Raw genomic sequence first — 24,961 nt, 5'->3', positions numbered from 1 at the left:
TTCCAAATGCAGATAGAAGCCTATTTTTATTCTAAACAAAAACATTAACATATTTAACAGTTACAAAAGCGGGTTTCTAGCTAGCTGTACGTAATATGGCAACTAAAATCTATAGGTACCTATAGGCTTAAAGCGTTCCAAATTATATTGGCTTCTTAGTACTAGTGGAACACTACTGAATTAATTGATAGTATTGTCAAGTATTTCTATAAACTTTTCTTATTTTCATATAATATATTAAACAATGTTGCTTAAATAAAGCTGGATTCCTTTTATATATATTCTGCTAGATATTATACTATATTATACAAGTTTGATAAACGCCATTTGAAGAAGTTTATCAACCTATTGCAGACTATACTTTTTCTACAACTTAAATGACACTGTCTTTAAAAAATGGACGAAGAAGAATTTTTACTCTTTAATGTTTGCATACCCACCTACACGGTTAACGGAAGTCACCGAGAAAAGCTTTTAATACAAAAGATGTCTAATTCTTGCAGTATTACTTTTTAGACTTGTAAAAGAAAACAAATGCGCATTGTAAAGTTGAGAAACAGTAGCAAGTTTTTATTTTTAAATGGAACTCCCTATATATTTTCTGTTATGAAGACAGATCTTTTTCTTCTGATTTCAAAAATCTATAGATGGTTGATATTTGTATAAGTTGTGCTTGAATTATTTAATTTTGACTTTTTTATAAACTAAACGAATGTTGATATCCACCATGATTTCCTAAGCATTTTCTAATATTATCTCTCATTTTATGACGAATCGCATTCAAAATAATCTTGATGATCTCTATTTGGCATCAATATTTCTTGTTAAATTTTTTGGCTCATCATTCGTATATTTTGAGGTTTGTCATTATATACTCGGTTTTTTAAAAATCCTATAGGAAAATATCAAGAGTGTTTAAATCCGGGCTATTAGCCGGTCACTGAACAGGATCGGTATTATGCAAATAAACCAGGTTAATGCATTGGAGAACTGGCAGGTCTTCCAAATAATTTTTAATGTTATTTTGAATTAAATCTAAATATCGATTGCCTGTCAGATTTTAATCAACAAAAGTTGGACCTATTATTTAGTTGGCCGGCATGTCACACCACACAGGGACCGATCTACAACCCTGTATTTTTACCATACCCGCCCGACGATGTTGGAACCGTTGATAGTTATTTCCTTCAGTTAAGCCTTGGGCTATAATAAATTTTTAGGGGTGATATTGTTGTTCCATTTAAAAATAAAAAACTTGCTACTGTTTCTCAACTTTGCGATGCTTATTTGTTTTATTTTATACATAATAGTGAAGAAATTATATAACTTTTATAATAAAAGTTTTTCTCGGCGACTTTCCTGTGGTGAGTAGGTGGTATATAAAAAATAAACCTGTACAGTGGTTCAAACAATAATTGTTAGAAAGACCGTTACGGCTGCCAGTCGTTGACCCTTATTTTCGAATTACTTATGCTGAAGCAATTTCAAAAACTGTTTCAGTGCTATGCTATCTACGTTTCGTTTAACGATCCCCTGATGGTCCCTTCAGTCGCTAACTACTTAGGGATTACAGGTCCGTTTCTTGTTATGTCCAATTGCAACAATTGCCTCAGAGGGGGCCCTAAATTAGATTTTATTTAGATTCCACGCTGTAGCCGTGGCTAATGAATTGTTTTTTTTTTTTTAATTTCTTATCATCCACTAGTTTACTGCTATCACTATTACAAGAACTTATACTTACTTCTATCTATATTTCTACACCACTTTTAATTTTGATTGAGTTTGATCTGCTTTATTACAATAAAATACTGAATTTGCCTGACAATTCGAACACTGAGTGCTGCTCTACTTCTGCGCATGTTTCCGTATTCCGCAAGGTTTCCGCGGGTTCACAATTTGATAGTTCGTACTGTTTCTTGTTATTATTAAGGATCAGGAATAAAGAAGGTAACTATTTTACGTCCATTGAATATTGTTGAAAGTTTCCTATATCTGGTCCGTACCTGACTACTTAACCCGGCCAACTTATTCTCTTAACTGGTTCACAGGCGATATCTGAAACTACTTCGCAACCACCGTAAAGCCTATTGATTGATTTTAATAAAATATGAAAAATATTGGAACTTAGTTTAGGGCTCTACTAAAACAACTCCTCACATTTTTTGTTGTTGTCTGCCTTTTGAGGAGTTTCATGACAAATCTTAGAAAAGTTCAGAACTCTAAGCTTGTAACCTGTTTCATTTTATTCCATTTTAACGTTTTATTAATAAGCTTACAATTTCCTAAAAGGTGATAGTTTCGAAAAAACCGTTCGATTGCTCTTAGTTTAAATGTGGCATTTTCGGTTTCATTTTGTCAAAATTTGCCAATTCGCATGAAATTTCAAGAAAATAAAATGAAGGGTGTAAAGATCGATGTTTAAAAAGAAAAGAGCCCAAAGTGCAGGTTAGTATTTGATAACTATATGAAAGTTAAATACAAAAAGACAGCTTGATTCATAGAGATATAATTTGGCAGCCTGCATGATTAACAATGTTTTTACAAGAACACGTAATAAATTTGGTATGTAGCAATGGTATCGTCTAGAATGTGGTTTATTTATGACCGTACTTCCGAATATTCGTTATCTAAAAACTAGATTCACTCTGCTTTACAATCGCCGCCATGTCCGTCAATTAAATTATGTAGGATAGGGGTACCTGGCCAACTTCCATGAATTGGTTAAGGGAATTATTTCTAAATGAGGAATTATCATATTTTTTGCGAATCGGCTCCACGTTCAGGTATCATAAAATCGTCTTGCGGTGGTCTCTCAAGGTTCTCTTTGTTTTCGAACCGTTTAACATAAATCGTTTTTGCACCGAAAGTTCTGTAAACGATGGTTTTGATATCCCCGCGATTAGGTCGCAATTTAAATAATAGCTAGATGTATGGCGGAAAAATTTACTTCATGGTCAAGGCCCATGCAATTATAAAGCTCCGAACTAAAAACACGACATGGAGCGATGGAACCCTTTGTTTATTATGCTTATTCTTGATTACTTAAAAATTCTGTTTAACTAAAATGGAAATATCTTTTTATAATGTTAAGTAGCCCTAAAAAAAATAAAAATCCGTGATAATTGAGTCATTGAGTTCACCTCATATAATTGATCGATCTTAGGCACGAAGTAAATGCGACAAAATTCGTAATAAGATTTGCAGATTACTATATAAAATGTAATTTATGTTTTGATGATTAATGAAAACGTTTTAGCCACCATATTACTTTATCTACTACTAGGTACTACAAAAGACTCAGGATTCGTTATTGGCACTGTAACATTAGTCTGTTTCTTCATAAGTGATAGTTTGGCGGATAATTTCAAGTAATCAAGGCATGTAATTTTTCCTCCAGCACTAAGAAAGGTCTGATGTTTCAAACTCACTTCTTAAGAAATAATTCGAAATCTCAAATATGATACGCGAACGTGGCTGGTTTCGTAATCACCTCATCACAGCCAATCATTAGCACTTGGCCAGTTTTGGCTAAGTGTTTGACATTCAAAAACAAAGAATATTTTTTAATACCTTGCCAAATACTTTTCGACCTTTCTGCAATGGGTGCAAGAGCTTACTTGCCTCAGCGCCAGCGGAAAAGTTATGTTGGACGGGGAAGCAGAAATCGCACAGATCTGACGCATGTATATATTCGTCCTCAGGGACTGGCAGCAACCAACGAAGGAGATACCGAAGAACTGGTAGCGTCGGAAGGGCTTCCGGCAGCTTCTTTAATCAAAGGTCGTTTGAAAAACCGGGCCCGTAAGGTCGCGGCCTCAGGCAGCCTCAGTGACAGCTCGTCCAGTGTCAAGAGACAGGCAAGTCAATTACTGATTCATTATGTATTAAGTATATACAGGGCGAGTATTATGAAAACATGGCACACTAGACAAAGGCCTTATTTTAAATTCAATCTTATTTTTAAATCTTCTTTATCCCTCCTTCTTCGGTTGTTTAGACGTTTTGAAAGCCAACAGCGAAACGTCAGCAAGTTTGATTTATAAACAACCGAAAAACAACTGAAAAATTGCATACCATCTTCTGAATATCTTTTTTTTTTTGTTTCCTAGTTATTGGGATGTCTTACTAAATGTGCAATTTTTCTATAGTTCGGTCTTCGAGGAAATGAATGAACTTTTTATAGAAATATTTTTGCCAGGTTATTTTTTTCTTTCTTACTTTTTTTATTTTGCCAAAATCTTAAAAAAAAACATTACTTTATTAGTTTGAGAAGTAATTATAAATTTCACTTGGAAATTTTCCTGCTGAATAATAAACTGAAATCAAAAATCATTAATTGAATATGGTAGATTAATTTTAAATAATAAATATCCACTGGAACCCAATCCGAGGTTATGCTAGTGAAAATAGTAGTATTGGGTTCCATTTTAAAATATTATGACTTTAACCGTTTTTTTCCTTTCGGTGTCTAGATAAAGATAAAGATAAAAGGCGCCTCAAGTTAAAAATATGCCTTTTACCTATTTTGTATTTGTTTTTTTTTTCAATTTCCTTTGTAAAAAGTAAGGAATAAGGAAGTATCGGAATGGCGAGATTCGCAAATGGATGCAATATCGATAATAACTAAATAATTAATAAAACAAATGAATGAAATGAATGAAGTCAGAAAGTCTACCGCTACACTAAAATAATGTAATCTAAATAGAAAACTAATTAATAACATTATGTAGGTACAATATTGTTAATATTATCTCAGTAACTATTACAAATTTGAGTAAAATATTTTACCATAAATCGATATACGGCACTAAACAGTTTATGGTGAGATCGTCGACTTTTTAAAATACTTTTTTTTTTCTTTTTACAAGCATGCGTTAAAAAAATATCGTTAAAGTTCTCAGTAGATTTTTTCGGTTGGCTTTTTTCCGATGCTTCAATTAATGCTAATAGCGAAAATCAGTCTGAATTGAACCAAAACCGAGAGAAGGCGTCTGTATAAATTTGTGTTAGTGCAGTATTTGACTATCGCAATTATTCATAATATTGTTAGAACGAAGGTAATTGGTGGTTATAGATTATTTAATGAAAGTCAGAGTGCATGTGTGTATCTCAGGTGGCGTTTAAAACTAAATTATAATAATACTACTTTTGGTTGTCTCAGCACTAGAGATATATAGGCAGTGTCTATGCCGATATTACTTATGAAGTAACTATAAAAAAACTTTGAGAAGGAATTCAACATGCCCATGCGAGAGATGAAAGATCTGGTTTTTAACGAATTGCCTTATGGCATTCAACAATCAACATGACCGCTGAGAGATTAACAAGTTTGAATGCGACCTTTTTATGTCAGTATTTTCTCAAAATATGTAATGTAGAACCATACGTGAAAAATCATTCCCTTCTCTATGAAAATATCAATGCTATTTGCGGCGCATCAATTGTTACTGTAGTAGGGCCACTATATTATGCAGATGCAGCTAAATGGGGTCTCTACTAACATCCAAGTTAAATATGAGTTACATGTTCTCAAAGAGTTCAAATATCAAAAATTTTACTGACGATTTTTTTCGCTGACTTTCCTAATATTGCTAATAATACACATGTCTTTTGCTTTAAAGGGGGCCTTTTGTAGATGTTCGATCTCATGCGTTTCTCTTTATTATTATATTTTTTGAACATGAACATTTTTTAGAAATTTTAAATCCTATTTCGGTTATTTTTGTTTTATATTATCAACAATGCTTGACATTTGAATTTAACAATTTCTTTACATTTTAATTAATAAAACCTGATTTCAATTTTTGAAAAATATTTACGTTCAAACTTTTTTCAAAACTTTTGGATTTCTATTGCCTCGGTTTTTGCTGAGTCGAGCTTGCTGACGTTTCGTCAATCATCTTGTTGGCTTCTTCAGAGATTGACTGAAACTCGCTCGCATTTTACTCTGTATTTGCTTATATATTGTTGAGTGCGGAGCTAAATGAGGGGTATAAACACCGTCTCGGATGACTGATTCAAATATTGGTGACAGACCTGAATCGCAGTTATGATTGTTAGGTTGTTTGTAGATTTCTATAGACTCTCAGATTTTTCGCTGGTAGAAGAATTGATTACTTGCAAGAGTTTTATCGAATAAAATTTTATGTCCGGTTTCGTGATTGTGTTCGGCCACAGCTGATGAGGTTATTTGTCTTAGTCGTAAGGCTGTTTCGTGTTCTTTGAGCTCAGTTGATATTTTTCATCCGGTCTCTCCTTTGCCGCATATGCATGGAATGTTGAAAAAAATCTGTTACCACTCTAAAATTATAACAAAACTAAACTCTAAAATTCCTCGTCTGTAGTCCCAGGATATCATTGGTTCTCCAACATATTCTCTAGCAAAATATCTAGCTTCCTTACAGGGAAAACTGACAGTTTCTTCCTTAATTCCTTTCACTTAATTGAACAATTAAAAAGCATTGCATTAGATACACAAGATATTCTAGTTAGTTTCGTGCCTATTCCTGCAATACTCAACATCATTTCAGATATATTATAGTCCGGGAATCTGGAACCAAACCTTCTCACCTTAATTGAAAAATGTTTGTCTGGAACATATTTTTCTTATAACGGTCCAATTTTTGAACAAACGTCGGGAACAGCTATGGGTTCTCCACTATCACCAGTTATCGCGAATATATTTATGGAAGCCTTTGAGAAGAAAGCTCTCGATACCTTTCATCTAAAACCAAAATTATGGAAACGCTACGTCGAGGATACTTTGTTATTTGGTCTCATCGCCAAGAAACCCTAGTAGATTTTCTTAGATATTTAAACTCTATATACTCTAACATACGTTTTACCATGGCGTTGGAAACTAATAATAACCTTCCATTCTTAGATATTCTTCTCAATAGAAAATCAGACCTAACATTGGGTCATTGTGTTTACAGAAATCCTAGGCACATAGACCGATACCTTAATGAATGGTCACATCACCATCCAGCCCATAAATCATGGGTTATCAACTCTCTTGTTTACAGCCCAACTCACTGAACCCAGAATTAAAACACCTTACCTCTATTCTTCTCTCTAATAATTTCCACATTAAAGATATTAAGCAATCCATCAAAAAATACACTTCACCACAACCTTCCAATACCAATGAGGCGGAAATCAATACTACGCTATTATCTTGATTCGGGTTTAAAGGCCGTCGTCGGTTGGAATTACTTCCTAATGTTTCGCTAGCACGAGTGGCGAGCTTCTTCAGAAGTCCTTCCATCTCCCATGTTGGATGTAGACTGACGATTTCTCCTGCACAGGTTGTATTTATGACGATTGGTGGTGGGCGGGGCTTGTTCCGCTTCGGTTGGTCTCGGGATATCGATCGGTACTGCTCAGGGGTTCCTAAGGATCGGGTTCCAGATTTGGTTGAGTCTAACGGTCTCTTCCTTTCTGTTGAAATTGTGTGGGTGTTTTTGTATCTCAATGGCTTCCCTGACTAGTCTGTTGTGATAGCCGTTGACCGATGCTAGTAACTTACAGCTCTCAAAGTGTATCCTGTGTTCCCCGCTGCCCAGTGCGTGTTTAGCTACTGCAGACTTATCTGTCTAGAGGTTCTCCGGTTCGCAAATCCTTCGGGCTCGTTCTGTCAGGGTTCTGATAACCCCATACTTTTGACTTGGGTGATGGTTGGATAGAGCATGCAGGTATCTGTCCGTATGGGTGGGTTCTGTACACTGTCTGGCCCAGCTTGTTACCTCGCTTCCTCACTAGTACGTCTAAGAATGCAAGTTGTTGGTCATTTTAAGTCTCCATAGTAAACTGGATGCTGGAATGCTGACTGTTGAGAAGTTGCAAAAAGTTGTTGAGCTTGTCCATACCATGTTTCCAAATCACGTAGGTGTCATCCACGTACCGGAACCACGTTGCTGGCTTGTACTCTGAGGTCTCGATCGCTTTTTCCTCAAAGTGTTCCATAAATAAGTTGGCTATAACCAGGTTTAATGGACTTTCCATTGCCACTCCGTCCACCTGTTCGTAGAAGTTTCCCTTCCACACGAAATAGCTACCGGTCAGACAGACTTCAAAAAGTTTGCAAATATCGACAGGAAATATCCTGTTCACCAGGTCCAAGCAACTCTTCAGAGGTACTTTGGTAAACAGTGAGACGACGTCGAAGCTCACAAGGATGTCGTTTTGTTCAATATTGATATCTTGAATCTTGCGCACGATGTCGGTGGAGTCCTTGATGTAACTGGTGACATGTCCTACGTGTGGTTGGAGCAGCGATGCCAAGTGTTTAGCCAAGTAATACGTTGGTGATCCGGGTGCGCTAACTATTGGTCTGAACGGGACATACTTTGTGTGCCTTAGGTAGTCCATAGAGCCTTGGTGGAACAGTCTCCGTCCTTATCAACGGACCGCGAAAGCCTTAACCAATTTATCAGACGCCTCTACGGGGAGGAAATATGTAAACAGTATCAACGACTAGACAAAATAAGGAAGCAAAAGGCGCATTTACTCGCCACTTTAGCGTTTCTGTACCGCTGCCGGGACACCAACATCATACCAGCATTCCTTAGACGAAACGAATTCTCCCATCAACGAAGACAAACAGGATCTACGTCAGGACTGAGAAAGCTTTTCTCCGGAAACGAATTCACCACACTCGTCGTAGCCTTGCGAAGGAACTTCTTGGCCTGCACTTGACACTGGGCAACAAGATCGAACAACAGAATTGGGACAGAATGGATGCAATCTCACATTCCAACATGAGGAACGAACTGGACCGCACAAAGGAGCAACAGATAAGGAAGTACGAGAAGTTTGCTAAAAAACAAGCGCCCAAAACAGCAAGCCTAGGCAGTAAGCGACTCGTGACGGACAGAGTACTCACGGATGTCGAGAGAACAGTGCTAACCAAAGGAGGGAACTTCGCAATCACTCCCCGTCACATTCCGATTGAAGAGATCATCTCCAGCACGGAAGCAGCCATCAAGAACCTACCTAACCAAGATGCCGAAGAGATACGAATCGAGACAGCCAACATCCGCAGGAAGGCAAAACCACCCAAGTCTAACCTGACGAGAAGTGAAGGACTGGCACTGCGTAGCCTGAACACGGATGAGGGTATCATCATACTCCCAGCGGACAAAGGAAACGCAACCGTTCTTCTGAAGACCAAGGACTACGAAAGGAAGATTGAGGAACTCTTGGACCCGGGAAGCTACAAAGCTACAAACCCTGGATTAAAGATCCGACGCAAGCTAGACTACGTCTTACCAACCGGCTCATCAAGTCATCATCACTGTCAGAAGAAATCATGAAGCGCATTGTGAGGACGGAGACTGTTCCACCAAGGCTCTATGGACTACCTAAGCTACACAAAGTAGATGTCCCGTTAAGACCAATAGTTAGCGCACCCGGATCACCAACGTATTACTTGGCTAAACACTTGGCATAGCTGCTCCAACCACACGTAGGACACGTCACCAGTTACATCAAGGACTCCACCGACTTCGTGCGCAAGATTCAAGATATCAATATTGAACAAAACGACATCCTTATGAGCTTCGACGTCGTCTCACTGTTTACCAAAGTACCTCTGAAGAGTTGCTTGGACCTTGCGAACAGAATATTTCCGGTCGATATTTGCAAACTTTTTGAAGTCTGTCTGACCGGTAGCTATTTCGTGTGGAAGGGAAACTTCTACGAACAGGTGGACGGAGTGGCAATGGGAAGTCCATTAAGCCCGGGTATAGTCAACTTATTTATGGAACATTTTGAGGAAAAAGCGATCGAGACCTCAGAGTACAAGCCAGCAACGTGGTTCCGGTATGTGGATGACACCTTCGTGATTTGGAAATATGGTATGGACAAGCTCAACAACTTTCTGCAGCATCTCAACAGTGAGCATCCCAACATCCAGTTTACTATGGAGACTGAAAATGACCAACAACTTGCATTCTTAGACGTACTAGTGAGGAAGCGAGGTAACAAGCTCGGCCACACAGTGTACAGAAAACCAACCCATACGGACAGATACCTGCATGCTCTATCCAACCATCACCCAAGTCAAAAGTATGGGCCCGAAGAATTTGCGAACCGGAGAACCTCCAGATGGAACTTGAACACCTGAAAACTGCGTTCGAGGCAAATGGCTACAGCAAGAGGGAGATCAAGAGATCAATGAACTCAAGATCATCAAGATCACGGGATACCGAACAACGACCCTCCACCTCCCACGCATATCTGCCGTATATTCCGAGCGTCACCGACAGGATTGGCAGAGTATTGAAAAGACACGACATCAAAACAATCTTTAAGCCTACAAAGAAGATCCAACAGACCATCAGGTCAGCGAAGGACAAGAGGGACTCACTTTCAGCTGCAGGAGTCTACCGCATTCCGTGTTCATGCGGAAAGGTCTACATCGGAACTACCAAGAGATCAATGGGAACGAGACTTAAGGAGCATAAAGCAAGCTGCAGGCTAGGACAGACAGAGAAGTCTGCAGTAGCTGAACACGCACTGGGCAGCGGGGAATACAGGATACACTTTGAGAGCTGTAAGTTACTAGCATCGGTCAACGGCTATCACAACAGACTAGTCAGGGAAGCCATTGAGATACAAAAACACCCACACAATTTCAACAGAAAGGAGGAGACCCTTAGACTCAACCAAATCTGGAACCCGATCCTTAGGAACAACCGAGTAGTACCGATCGATATCCCGAGACCAACCGAAGCGGAACAAGCCTCGCCCACCACCAATCGGCATAAATACAACCTGCGCAGGAGAAATCGTCAGTCTACGTCCAACATGGGAGATGGAAGGACCTCTGAAGAAGCTCGCCACTCGTGCTAGCGAAACGTTAGGAAGTAATTCCAACCGACGACGGCCTTTAAATCCGAATCAAGATAATAGCTTATCAACGGGCCGCAAAAGCCTTAACCAATTAATCAATACTACACTTGCCACTGTTCCATATATACATTGAAGAGACTTGACGAATAGTATCAACTAGGCCCAAATAGCACGAAAGGGCTTTACGACTGAGACAAATAAACTCATCAGCTGTTGTCGAACACTATAACGAAACTGGACATAAAATTTTATTCGATAAAACTAAAATTCTTGCATGTGATTAATTCTTCTACCAACGAAAAATCCGAGAGTCTATAGAAATTTATAAACAACCTATCAATCTTAACCGCGACTCTGGTCTCTACCTGTCACCAATATGGGAATCAGTCGTCCGAGACAGTGTTTATACCCCTCATTTAGCTCCGCCCCCCTCAAACAATATATAAGCTCTAAAGAAGCCAACAAGATGATTGGCGAAACGTCAGCAAGTTCGACTAATCAAAAACCGACGCAGGAGGAATCCAGTTCTGTATAAAGTTTTACAGTAGTCTGTGGAAGTTTCTTTGAAAAATTAATTACGGTCAAAATGAAATTAATGAGTGGACCGATTACTTTTATAATTTATTTAACAGAAAATTTTTATAACAATGGGAGAGTATTAACAAACACAACAATTTATCTTAGAGTTTTTTTAAACTGGTTAAATGAAAGGCTCATAATTATTAGTAATTCGCCACATATGTGTGAGTTGGTTGTGCATAGCGTAATTCGTGTTGGGAACTAGCATATAGAATAACGTATTGTTACATATTGTGCGATGGGCAACATAATATATTGAGTAGAAGTTCTTCACAGTCACCTCAAACTATTTTAAACAAAAAATATGAAATGAAACTGCCCATCTCTGGGTCCGAAAAATTTTATTCGAAAGTAACTTAACACAGTGCTGGTAGTCGAAATACGGAAGGAAGTGTTTTGTGGATTATCATATCAATTTTGTATCGAATATATTCTTCTTGTTTAATAATCTACGCTATGGTGTCTAATTTGTTACCGAAAATTTGCTAGTACCAGTAGTATACCAACTATATGATTATCCCAAATAACGCACTACATTCTTTTAATATTATAACAAATTAAAGAAGACTGAGCCTATTTATTTGAAAAATATATTGACTCTAATGAATATTTGATATATTTATATCATGCCAGCACTCATTTCAGTTATAAAAAGGAAATATCATTTTGCATATATGTCGCAATTAAATATTTCATGAAGTTTGAAGGGACTATAACTTGATATACCAATAATCTTGAACGGTAAAACAGTTCAAGGATGCAAACTTGATGCAGTCTTACATTTCAGTCATTCAGTTACAAACCAAATGAAGACTGTGTGGGATACATATTAACATTTTATCAAATTAATTATTCTGTCTAAGCGGCCATCTTCATGTTGTAGGAATTGATGTTATCCAAACCATAAATCAAAATAAAATCGGCAACGGCAAAGCAATAATACTTTTCGACGCTACATGATCGGTAAATAACTAGAATTCGTAAGAGGTCAACTACAATTTTATGTATATTAAGTTTTATTGAATTTCGAAAACATTCTCGTCCCATAAATAAGCACCAAATGTTATAGGAATACGCGTAGTTTTTATGTGCCGTCGCCATTATTTAATTATAATTAATTGAACGGTAGATACTCAACGCACATCTTAGATTTAAATTTTGTTTATAATGGACAATTTTAATGAGCTTGTTTATTAAGTTTTGAGCGAATTAGATTTGTAAATGGCGAGAAAACGTGAAATCAGACTTAAAAACAGAACCAATTTGACCTTCAACTTGCAAATGCTTCGAACCCTGCTTATTCGTTAAATGAAAGGTTGGAGCACATTTTCTCAGTAAGTGTGATACTTTTGGTTGGTTGGTTGGCTAACTTAGACAAATGTGTAATCAATTGGGACTGTATAATCTTATCACACAACTTTTGCTTCAAATAAGAAGTCGAATTGCAAAATATATTTTCTATTGATAGCATCCGATTTCCAATACAGTCGTCAATACACCTAGTTCTATTGTAATTAGGTATTAGCTAGATATATAAATAGATAGATAGAAAGATAGATAGATATTTATTAACTCCTCTCGATGTATACATAGACATAGACATATATAGATATTACAAGTATGCAATAGACAATTATGCTTAGACACAAATACTTAGTCAAATATCACATTTTTGGATGTTCCGCAGAGTTTCTAAAATTGGGCTCAATTAGTTTATTTGATGCACATATAGTCGGGATTTTGTTGGCAAATTGATAATCTATAAAAAGGAGATTCATTGTAATTTTTTGTTTGCGTATCTAAGTGGGAACCTCATTTCTCTGTAACAGTCGCTACAAAAACAAATTGGTATTAAACTGACGTTGAACTGATATAAAGTATGCAATACACTATAATGCTGGGATATAAATATTTAACACAAACAAAGAATATGAATACAACAACACTAAAAAACCGACCCAATCAAATATCATATTTTTGGAGGTTTCTGGTTGAAAAATTTTCAGTTTTACTTTAGTTTAAGTGTTTCACGCACAGTCCCTAAAATGTACAAATAGTTGGAATTTTGTTGGCAAAATGATAATGTATAAAAAGGAGATTCAATGTAATTACTGAAATCTGAATTTAAATTGCTAGAAAAAACTGAAGGTTGACCCTGCCTGGTGAAATTGTTGCTTGCATTCTTCTTGGCTAGTCGCGAATGTTTTCTTTATCTTAAACATCTTAGAATTAATTTAAGCTTGATCGGGCCGGATCAGGGCTTCGTGTTCTTCGCCCAAACTGGTATTGTTTTGTATCAAAGTAAAATTATCCCCAATAAAATTGGCATAAGAGCCAACCATATCATGAAGATTTTCGTGATTATATCTGCAGCTGAAGTCTTTTTAACCGTGGTACTACATGCCGGCAGAGAAATTCTGCCTCACACTATAACTTAGCTTACTTCAGGACCGAATGTATATCTTGCAAAATTCTCCTATTGTCTTCGTCTTACTTCTTTGTCTCTATCTACAGACTACAGATGGTGGTAAATAAAATACACCCACATTCATTTTCATTCCAGTGTTCATGACTCTCGGCAAACTGAAGGTGTAACCCGATTGCCTCTAGGAAGCTGTTGCAAGTCGATCTCTAGTAAAAATTGGCGTCTCCAAGTCTTCGTATAATATTTACGATAATCCTCCAGAGATTGATACTTCGCAGTTTTTGTGCATAGATTTCTTCGATGCCCCCAGTGTAGTTTCTTTAGTGCTATGGAATATTATTGAGCAACGCAAGATTTGAATATTGCAACTTTGAGTGACTTACTAAACACAACACATCTTCAAAATAGGTACCTATCAAATATATAAATTTAAATTTGAAAATTTGAAACGAAAGTACAGAACTAAGCTGATGGTCACGTTACACATCTCTCAGTGAATGTATTGGGGCTGTATAAAGTATAGTATGCAATATGTTGATTAACTTCTCCAATCACTCGTTTAACAAACCAAGTAAAACTAACCAAGCCAGATTTCTGACCAAAGTGGCATTTCTCAAACTTGTTGCACAATTTATTATTGTCGGTCTTTCCCGATAAACGCCGAAATAAGTGTACTTGTCCAACCAAATATCTCATAGAAGTTAGGAGCAAGTATCTAGCAACTCCCCCTCTGACGTAACCGCTTCGTGTGTGGGTAGTTCAAAGCAGATTACGATATGGAAATAACCGGCACATTCAAGTGCAGGCAAGTAAGTAACCATCGGCGGTAGTGATTTACAAAGAAAGATGATGGGCTCGCGCTTACTGCTTGTCCCGTTTCTGAAGCTTTGAGCGATGTGCATCTTTTTGAACATTAGAAGTACTTTGCGCGCTGCGACGTGTTTATTCTGGCGCGAAATTCCGTAAACCGGAAACGCGAACCCATGCTTGAGTGTACGCTATATACGTACAGGTACGGAAAATCAATACCAGGACAAACCAGCAGTTTTGAAAACTGTAAGAAAAGAATTGGACATTACGTGATGTAAAAATCAGTTAAAGTAGTGTGTGTAATAAAAATTACAATAAGAGACTTGAGAATAGACAACCTTAATGTTGTTTCTCTTGTTGATTATCTTCTCTTTCATATACTCAGAAATGTTCAGTCATTTGAAGATGATCATTTTACGTTTTGGAGAGATGAGCTTCCTGGAGTATCGTCATGAAGGTCACATTGATGAATACTTGCTAGAAAAACACATTAATGCATTCAACAAATTGGCATTAGCAAGGAATAGAACCGTAAAGGACGAACTATGGGAGTAATTCCTTTTTTCTACTCCCGTCTGTAAAATACCTAATTACGCACCGATCTAGCGTGCAGGAAGCGTCACTTTACCACGTCAGTTTCGTTTCCCACGAATCCGAGCCGATTCGGACATTTCCGGGATTTTACCGCACAGGTTTGGGAGAAATCGGATGTTTTCGGAGATATTTCCCACCTCTTGAATTGTGACGTTTGTCAATTCTGACAGTCATGTCAGTGAATGTATTCGTGTTTTGCGAAAATCGTTTATCAAACACTCGCTCCGCTCGTGTCAAATAAACTCGTGAGTCAAATGCCGTTTACCGCACTTGTTGCCTAATATACTATCTCCAGAGTAAGTCGACTAACCAACCAACCAACCTTCAGATCAGTGAAATTGCTTTATGAACAGAAACCTTTTGTTGAGAACTTTAAAAAATAATGTGCAGTAAATTTAGAGGTTGGCTTTGAATAAGACAGTTAATGTTCACGATACTCGCAATGTACTTAAATGCAAATATCATTTCTTCAAATATAAATATTGTGACCTAAACTTTGCAATTATTCAAGTTATGGTTGTGAGTTAATAATGCTAATTATTATTATTGTATTAAGTATTTCTATAGGTCGGGTTGGGTTTTAGATTTAGGTTTAACTTTTAATTATAGTGATTTTACGATAACTCGATTCGTTTGTGTTAGATTGTTAATATTTTATATTGAACTAGGTCACTTAAATAATAAATTAAAATTGCCAAAGTAATTTCTTTTAATACTATTTCCTTTACAACTTATGGGTTATACCGAATGTCTATGGCAATGAATTACTGAATTAGGGAAACAGACGATCTTTGAAATTCGAAAAAAATATTAAGTAAATCGTCCACCAGGGGTCGTAATTGGTTTTTAAAATCCGCTTTTTACAAAATATTGCTGTGAGTACAGGTTTTCAGGCTAAAACAAATTGGAATCTTTTTTGTTTAATGCCTTTTTTGGTGTATTGCTGCAGGAAAAATAAATTGGTGAGTGCTGAACATTTTCAGAAATAAATGTCCATAATTCCAAAAAGGTTTAATGCACTTAAAACATAGAGTCGTTCAAAAAAGCTTTTCCTAGGTTATCAATCGTGCTATAAGTGACGCGTTCGCTATTGCTTATCTTACCACCAAGTGGCGTTTTCTGACCTAATCGCGGCATAAAGTTCTATTCTATTCTATTCTATTCTATTATGACGACTCTCTACTCTAATTATGCACGGTTATTATGCTTTAGCTTGCGGAACGTGTCACTCTAAGATATTGCTTCGCTACTTTAGTTATCGATTTAGGAGCTATCGAAAACATCCGTTCGGATGTTTTCACCCGATTTTAACGCTTTCCAATTGTGACAGTCGTCACACGTCTTTCAGCGAATGTATTTACCGAAAAGCTGGCCTTAAAAAAAGTATAGTGTGCAAAATGTCTATAAACTTTTTCCAAAATTCGCTGTACTTTGCGCTGCGCCAAATCAAACCAGTGACAAAAGTGGCATTTATCAAACTTGCGGAATAATATACTATTGTGATAGCGTGGCAAATAAAAATGCGACAATCAGTAGAAAACGTGCGATTGAAAATAGAGCGATAACAAAATGCTCAAATCGAACTTCGATGAAATAATATACGATCAAAATCGATTTAGCATTTTCAATAATACGAAACTGCAGCAATTTCGTCGCATGGTCGCTCATTAACTGGCTTATTAGTGGCCGCCGTAAAAATCCGAAGCCAAATGTCGAATTCTGAGAATTAACAACAACGTCTATGCAGTAATTGCGAACAAGCAGCCACGTTTTAAGGACCGGGTAAACCAAACACCAGAATTTCGATACCTGCTACGTACCCGAATGACTTGTAACGCAATTTTAAAGTGGCATATTTTGTGATATGGGTCTCATGAAATGGCTTTTGTCGACGAGAGCTTTAAATCGGCTTTGGTTAAGCGAGGGTAAAAAAGACCTTAAATAATACAGAGTCGGAACGGATAGTTGTTTTTATAAAAGAATAGAACCAACATTTAATAAAACGATTGATAATTAACGCCGTAATTTTGATATTCGGAAAAAAATATGGAATAAATGAATTTTAAAAACTTTAGGGCAATTTTTAAATTACATATTATCTATATATGTAAAAATCAATTGCTGTTCGTTAGTCTCGCTAAAACTCGAGAACGGCAGAACGAATTTATCTTATCCTGGTCTTGAAATCTTTGTGGAGGTCAAGGGAAGGTTTCAAAAGTGAAAAAGATAATAACAATTGCTGGGAAAATCCTAAAAACAGCCCTTTTCTTTGAATTGAATTTGAACTTTATTGCTGTACTTCAGAGTTAATTTTCAATTTATTACCGCTGCACAAGTCTTTGCGTGCTCATTCGAAGATCTAAAGCGTTCAGAAACTCAACAAAAGTGATAATATCGCGAATGCGACAAAATTGTATAGTCACAAAATGAAACAGATCATTAGTAGTACTGATTTTCAATTCAGTTGTTAATCTATCAGATTATACCATAATATTTGACGTTAGATTTGACAACCAACTAATATGGCAATCCATCCTGTCGCACTTCAGAACACGTAAAAAAGCATTACGATATTGTGTGACGATATCTATGAGTGTGCGAGGACTTTCTTTACTTTGGCGATCCTGTGTGATGGTGACATTGCAGGTAATGTGCTCTTTTTTTATATATTTTGTAATAGTGATACTTTACTGCTGAGTGAGTGATGATTAATGATTAATTACAATTTACGATGCCGAAGACCAGGCGACCTGATTTAGGTCGTCGCAGTCAAACAAATTTGCGAAAAGCTACGTCACGTGCTAACCGCAGTGATGACCAGAGCGAAACACATGAAGAAAATAGTCGTATTGTTATGTCAGAATTGTGTTAGTTAGTGAGAGACAGCGACAGGCTTAGAATGCAATGAGTTCGTGCACATCAAACACAACAACAGCAAGAACGACATAATGAAATTGAACGAATCCGCAGACGCAGTGCTCCTGTGATTCTTGAACCAGCTGCATTATACTATAATTATTGTGCAGACAAATCGGTAACAAATGGGGAAATGAACACTGGTGAATCTACTCGATTATGCTGTGCACAATTGGTCCCACCACCAGATCCTTTACGATTTTTAGTTTCTGAGATTGGAAATGAATCTAAAAATTTCTTGGCCAACATTATTAACATCATAAAAAAGTATTTCAGGAAAGCTCTGTTTTGTAAGTAAGAAACATGATGTGTCGAAAATAATAATAAAAATAAAAAACTTCATGCTTCATTCAAAAAATGCTTTTTTATTAAACACGGATTTGTTATGTTTGTTTTAAGATTATTTTATGCAAAAGTTTAGGTCTTTTATTTATAGATAGTATTTTAAATTTGTCGATTTTATCTGCTTGGTCCTGGGTCGTAGCTATAGTAATTTAATTAAGAAATAACGCGTTTTCACTAATATATTATCAGAATATCAAAGTATCACGAAAATTTGTTTTGTAAGCTGCTAATGACCTTATATTTTGCAACAGCCTCAATAAGTACTTGAGGTCGTTTTTCTCAAAACTCTCCGGTTACAGTTGTTCTTTATAATACGGCAGTATTGTTTAACCAAGAAGGATAAAAATTATAGACATTTCCCTATGCAAAATTTCTATGTGAAAATTGTTAATTGTAGGAAAGGGTCATAAAGAGTAAAGGTTTAAGCAATATGCCAAGTTACACCAAGAAATTGAAATAAAGATTTCATTTACTATCAATTAATTATTAATTAATTAATAAATCAAAGAGCACATATAAAAACACAAATCATCAGAGCCGAAGACGTCCGTGTACGTAGAGGAGGAGACAGGGATGTGTACTCTCACCACTATTATTCAATAAGTACTCGGAATAGATTTTTAATGAAACGTTTGAGAACTCCGAATAATGAATAAAGGATAATAGAATTCCAATACCTGAGATACGCGGATGACTCCGTATTACTTGCAAATAACATGAATGAGTTACAGCACATGCGCGCTCGACTGAATGAAACCGGCAAGCGATATGGCCTAAACATCAATTCCAAGAAAACTAAATTCGTGAGCATTAAACGAAGCGAAAATATATGCTAACGCAATACTCAGCATAGAAAACCAACTCATAGAAGGGGACAAAAAATATCAATATCTTAGCAGTTGGCCGCATGCATAGGGAAATTAGAACAAGCACGTGCAACATTCATTAATTTTAGCAACGTAATGAGCAGCAGAGATATTCAACTGCAGCTACGTTTGCGCTACGCAAGGTGCTATTTGTGGCCTGTCTTGTTCTATGGAAACCAGCAGCATAAATATAATATTGAAACTTGTTACCAAGAAGAAAACAATTCAGACACTTGGTTAAAAATCTACTCAGACAGCAAACAGAGAGAATCAGATACAGGACATACAACCCGTACCAGTAAACATCTCCTTAACGGGCAACGTCCTTCTAAGTGTGATATGTGTGAGGTAAATTTAACCGTGGTTCACATAATCAGTGAATGTCCAGTGTAGGGTTTGCAAAGACACCAACTTAACATAAAACCGATTTTTGAAGACAACTTGAAAACAGATTAAACACACATTGGCGTGTTTAAAAGACATCAACGTGTTTGACAATTTATAGAAAATACTATTATTAGTATTAGTGTGCAATAGAGATTAACAGCTAAGGGCCCTAGCAGCCGATGCAGTAGATTGGGGTTGATTTAGTGGGTAAGCCTGGATTGCACAACCCACCAGGGAGTCCCACCACTCCCCTACGCTTGCCATACAGGGCGTCCGTATGGCAAGCAATTCCCAAAAAAAAAAATCAAGTAATATAGAGCTTCTAAAAAATTCTTGATACCTTCCTGCGTAATTACTACCCAAAGATCTTTTCAAGTTGCTGTATTAGGGTTAAATTATTCTAGAATGTTTGGAGTATTTTGGTGGAACAGCAAAATCGTGCCTTCAAACCTGCAAACAATCAATCCATTAACCCATACAATTTTTTTCTTAGGTTGTTTATTAAAAACCTCCCCAAAAACGAAAATTGTGTGCTTTCAATTATTCAGTAATGGAAATTGAAACTTTTTGAAAACGAACAGCTCTGTTTTTAAAACAAGACAATTAAGGTAGTTTTTTAAATATACAAGTTTCAAGAGCCTTATTATCCAGAATTGCAGAAACGGTTTTTCATTTATTTTGATCATGACTATTGGCACATGTACAGGGTAACAGAACATTATACGGTAAATACCTACCTATCAAATTTTTATAAAATCAAAAAGTTAGCTGATAATTTTGTAATGAAAAAAAGATAGTTTTGTACTGACGAAATTTATATTGAATTTTATTTATACAGTTGTATTTCCGAAGTGTGTCACAAATGGAGTTTTTTTTTATTGTTTTGTCAAGCAAAATTTACGTAATGTCATGTCTTTTTGGTACGCTCCTTGCTTCCAAAATTACAATTCTGGACGACGAAGCAGTTGATAATATTCAAGCCTCTGATATTAAAATATACCCTGTTCTAGAAAATAAAGCGATGGTTTTCAAAAAATTGTATTTTTTTAATTATTATGAAAATTAAATAAATGATCAGACACCCACGATTACCTACATAATAAAAATTAAATTTTAGATCAATATATTTTAAACTTTGATATTTCCAAAAATTTTCTTCAAATCGCAATTTATTTGATTTCAGATGTACCAAATTATAAGTATTCAGTTTATTATCCAGAACATAGGAATTAAAAAAAAAAAAAACAAAAATTGGTTTCAACTTGTAGAAAAATCCATTGACGGATTAAGATTCATGCTATTTATTTTAACGTCACGTGATACGCTAATAAATAGCCTATTTCATCAATATACGTGGTTGTACATGTTAAAGTCTTGTCTTGTAATGTTTTGCCAAATAATCGATATTCTCTCATGAATGATGGATAGTTTCAAAAATGTCAAAACCCAACTAAATACTTGTTTACTAGCATGTGACGTTATCGAGGTTGTTGTTTTATTATTTTGTAGTCAAGTTGACGCCCATCACTTGTAATACCAATAATTTATCGGGAAATTTAAAGAATCAGTATTTTTCACAGTTTCAAATAGAGTATTTCAACGACCTTGGGCTAATTTCCGATGCGGCACAGTTTCGCACTGGATACGTCTCTGTGCCGTATTTCGTTGTGTCAGTGGCAATTTACCCCTCGCCTTCTACCTGATCTCATCTAAAACCGTAGGAGTTAACGTTCATTAAACGGCAATGTAATGTTTTTTTGTTCCCTTTTCTTCTTCACCCAAATGCACTTTGGAATTTATTATTTGGTCTTTTATTTAGCGATATTTGAGTGCGCGCCTTTCTCAGAATTCGGAAAGCGCTCGATGATATTGCGCGTTTGCCCTCGGTTTCGCCGTTCTTCCCGACACGGGCAACGTATTTTTTTTTATCCGCATATCGTGTTTTGAAAGAATAGGTTTCAAGGTGTTTTTTTATGATGCAGATCGCAGTTTATCTGTATAGCTATTCTTGAAAAAAAAAAATTTACCATACGGAGATTTTGTGATTTCTATTCCTAAAAAAAATTCTTTGGAAACCACTATCCTGTACTATTGAAATCCCACCTCACATAATATATTATTTATTTTGATAGTGAACTGACCAAAAAACGTGTCTGGTTTTAACGTACCCTTTAAATAGTATAACAGAGATACTTAGATCCCAAGTAGTATGTACTATCAACTCTAATAAAATGAACTCAAGAAAAGTTATCGCCGGACAAGAAGATCTGATAATTTCGTTTATAATAGAAAAGCCTAAAATATTGGTAGCCACACTTGTTGAATAAATAGTTGACCAAATTTTCTGATAGAAACCTAAAAAGTTTCCATCCAATCTCGATCTTTTCCAGAGCCTCTTCAAAATCGGCATGTGCGCAACTTTTTTTGTCCTTTGTTCAAAATTGATCTTTTTCTAAAAATACCACTAGGTAAGTTGGTTTAATTTAATTTAAATTTGTTGGAAATAAGCTTGCCTTTTTATGTGTTATGCATTTGATAGTATTAGTACGACTGTCGGTAGCTTATAACAGAGGAATAAATCAATACACGTTACACAAAAATTTTCGCCAAATTGCCCAGATTTTTTTTGAAATACGTCCCTGTAATTCCGCGCAGTTTTTCAAAAATGAAACGAATATAAAGAAAATAAAAGAATAAATACATGGTTTGGTATGTGCTTCTCAAAGTAAAAACGTAGTAAACTTGCTTCTTTGTTTTGAGATGATTTGGGATAACTGAGTAGAGACCTAAAAACCCATATTAGGATCTTGTTATTAAAAAAACAACTTTCTGAAAAAAAACATTATGTGTTCTTAGCTTAATTTTTCCAGTATTTGCGGTGAAATAAGTATTTTTGGGAACGGGCACAAAATAATATGTTTATGATAACATAAATACCCAAGCAGAATGGCTTTGTAGATTATTTTCAGCTTACTGTATTCTAGAAACCATAGAAACGTATCATTTTCCCTTTAAAAAATAATTCATTAAATTTGCCCTGTATTTTTTTTATCACACTGCCTATAAACATCTAAGGCCCAAATTCCCATGAAATTACCTTGAAATTCCCCCCCAATACCCAAAAATTTCGCGGAACTTCCAAAAATTTTCTAAAATTCCTTAGAATTCCACTAAAATTCCCCACCATAAGTAACATCATCGTGATTTATGTTTTTCACCGTTATTGCACTAGGTGCAATCGGTCATCTCTGAAAAACAGAACTAATTAATTGCTTGAACTGAGGTGGCTTTTACTTGATGAAAATCCATTTATCAAAATAAATAAGAACTAAAAGTTCAGATTTTCACGAAATTATATATTATGACATGACATGTGTGACATCTGATAAAGACACGGTGTTGTCGAAACAATTGTCATGTCATAATATATAATTTCGTGAAAATCTGAACTTTTAGTTCTTATTTATTTTGCTAATTAATTGCAACCATAGCTATGATATTTCGGAAGATAAATATTCGATTTGTAGCAAATAGCAAAGAAATCAAATATTAAGAGAAAGCTATTTTTGTCGGGTATCATAATAATGAAAAATATTTAGTTTCAACTCCCACTTTGAAAATAATTAAAATTAAATTCTCTATTAAAACTGATAATTGGTTTCTTAAACCTGATTCAACACAAATATTACATTACATGTGCGCAATTTTTTTTGCTTTTTGTTCAAAATTGATCTTTTTCTAAAATTATGAATTACCATTTCCTCTCTCCAAAAGGCAGCAATTTCCAATTATCTATAAAACCAACCGGGTGGTCCCCGACAATACCGGCTGCGGTCACAGTTGCGCAAAAAAAATATGGCTGTAATTTTTACCGTCGTAAATCCAGGTATATCCCCATAAATATAATAGTACAGGTAAAAATGACGAAAATTATGACATTGATCCAATCTTTTACTGTGGAGACATAAATGGCACATTTTTACTGAGTTTTATAATTTTTGTTTGGTTAAATCGCAAAAAGGCTGCCGACCAAATTTCAGGGCTTTTTTCTATGCTCAGGAAACTCGTTCCTGGAAAAAATTGATTACGCAATTATTACTGATGTGAAATAATTTCATACTACTTTAATTTTCTATTTCTTAGTTGGAGTATATAATAATAATAATAATATATGATAATTCTTACAAAATTCACTTGCCGTTTTGCAGTGGAATAACTACTAATCTCTATTACATATATGTTATTGGATTTTTAACATTTTTAACTTAAAATTATTTTTTTAATTGACATAATAACAATCTTGTTGTGACAACGCAATTATTGACGGTTATAATTATTAAACTCGAAATTTAAATTAAATTAATGAATATCTATGTAAACCATATTTTCAAAAAATTATTTAATTTTATGGCATGATTTTAACCACAAGAAATTGAATTGATTAAAATACGTAACGAAAATGGAAAAAAATGTTGCTATTTGAAAACGATTTAATTGTAAGAAATTGGAAAAAAATTAAATACGTCTTTCAAGAATAGTTTAGAAAATTTTATTTTAAATACTTCAATGAAACATTGTTCTTTCAATCAAATGACTAAGGACTCAAAAGTACACAGGTGGCAATTTAAAATTAAAAAAATGAACTTCACAGAAACTCTACTTGTTTTTCGCTTTTGTCATTTGCTTTCCAACATCGGAATTAGTTTGCGTTGAAATGACTGCGATAAAAAAAAACCCACAAAAAAGTGATATATATTCGGCCGCTGCAGCAACACCTCTTTTGCATTGTCGGTCGGCGGTTAGAGCCGAAATTTAAAACTCTCCATTTCGTTTCGATACTCCCGTACTGACCTTGGGCACGGTGCTCGATGCATAAAATTCACAGGGTCCGAAAAACGACCCAACAAAAAGTCCAAACGGCATTGCTGAACGTCTGGGCCAAATATAGGTTGGGTTATTATATAAGCCAGTTTGGCACAAATACGACTCTAAGCGCCGTTGCCGTATGTCCGCCATTTTTATGAGGAATTAGAAGTTTTTTACTACTCAGTAAAAGCCTTAAAATACACCGGCTATTTGAATTCACTAAGTACTATCTATTGCTTTATCTAATAGATCATTTGATTGAAAGGGGTGAACTAGGTACTTGAACAAAATTTCCTAAGGCCTTTTTAAGCGATATATA

General features: G+C 35.7%; 1 protein-coding gene across 5 annotated transcripts in view; it reads left to right on the top strand.

Annotated features, from left to right (window-relative positions):
- LOC132696175 (voltage-dependent L-type calcium channel subunit beta-2) overlaps positions 1 to 24,961 on the top strand; it is a 77,608-nt gene that overhangs the window by 5,771 nt on the left and 46,876 nt on the right. For 4 of the 5 annotated variants that reach the window (XM_060660852.1, XM_060660854.1, XM_060660851.1 and 1 more), the window contains exon 2: positions 3,702 to 3,857. In XM_060660852.1, the coding sequence (XP_060516835.1) occupies positions 3,702 to 3,857 (156 nt within the window). Of the gene's footprint in view, positions 1 to 3,701; positions 3,858 to 24,961 lie in introns of those variants that run through there. The other variant, XM_060660858.1, reaches the window with a different exon arrangement.

This window comes from Cylas formicarius, unplaced genomic scaffold (genome assembly GCF_029955315.1).
Source record: "Cylas formicarius isolate icCylForm1 unplaced genomic scaffold, icCylForm1.1 PGA_scaffold_1__22_contigs__length_36826433, whole genome shotgun sequence".
Taxonomy (NCBI): domain Eukaryota; kingdom Metazoa; phylum Arthropoda; class Insecta; order Coleoptera; family Brentidae; genus Cylas; species Cylas formicarius.
This window is presented reverse-complemented; position numbering and strand designations above follow the sequence as displayed.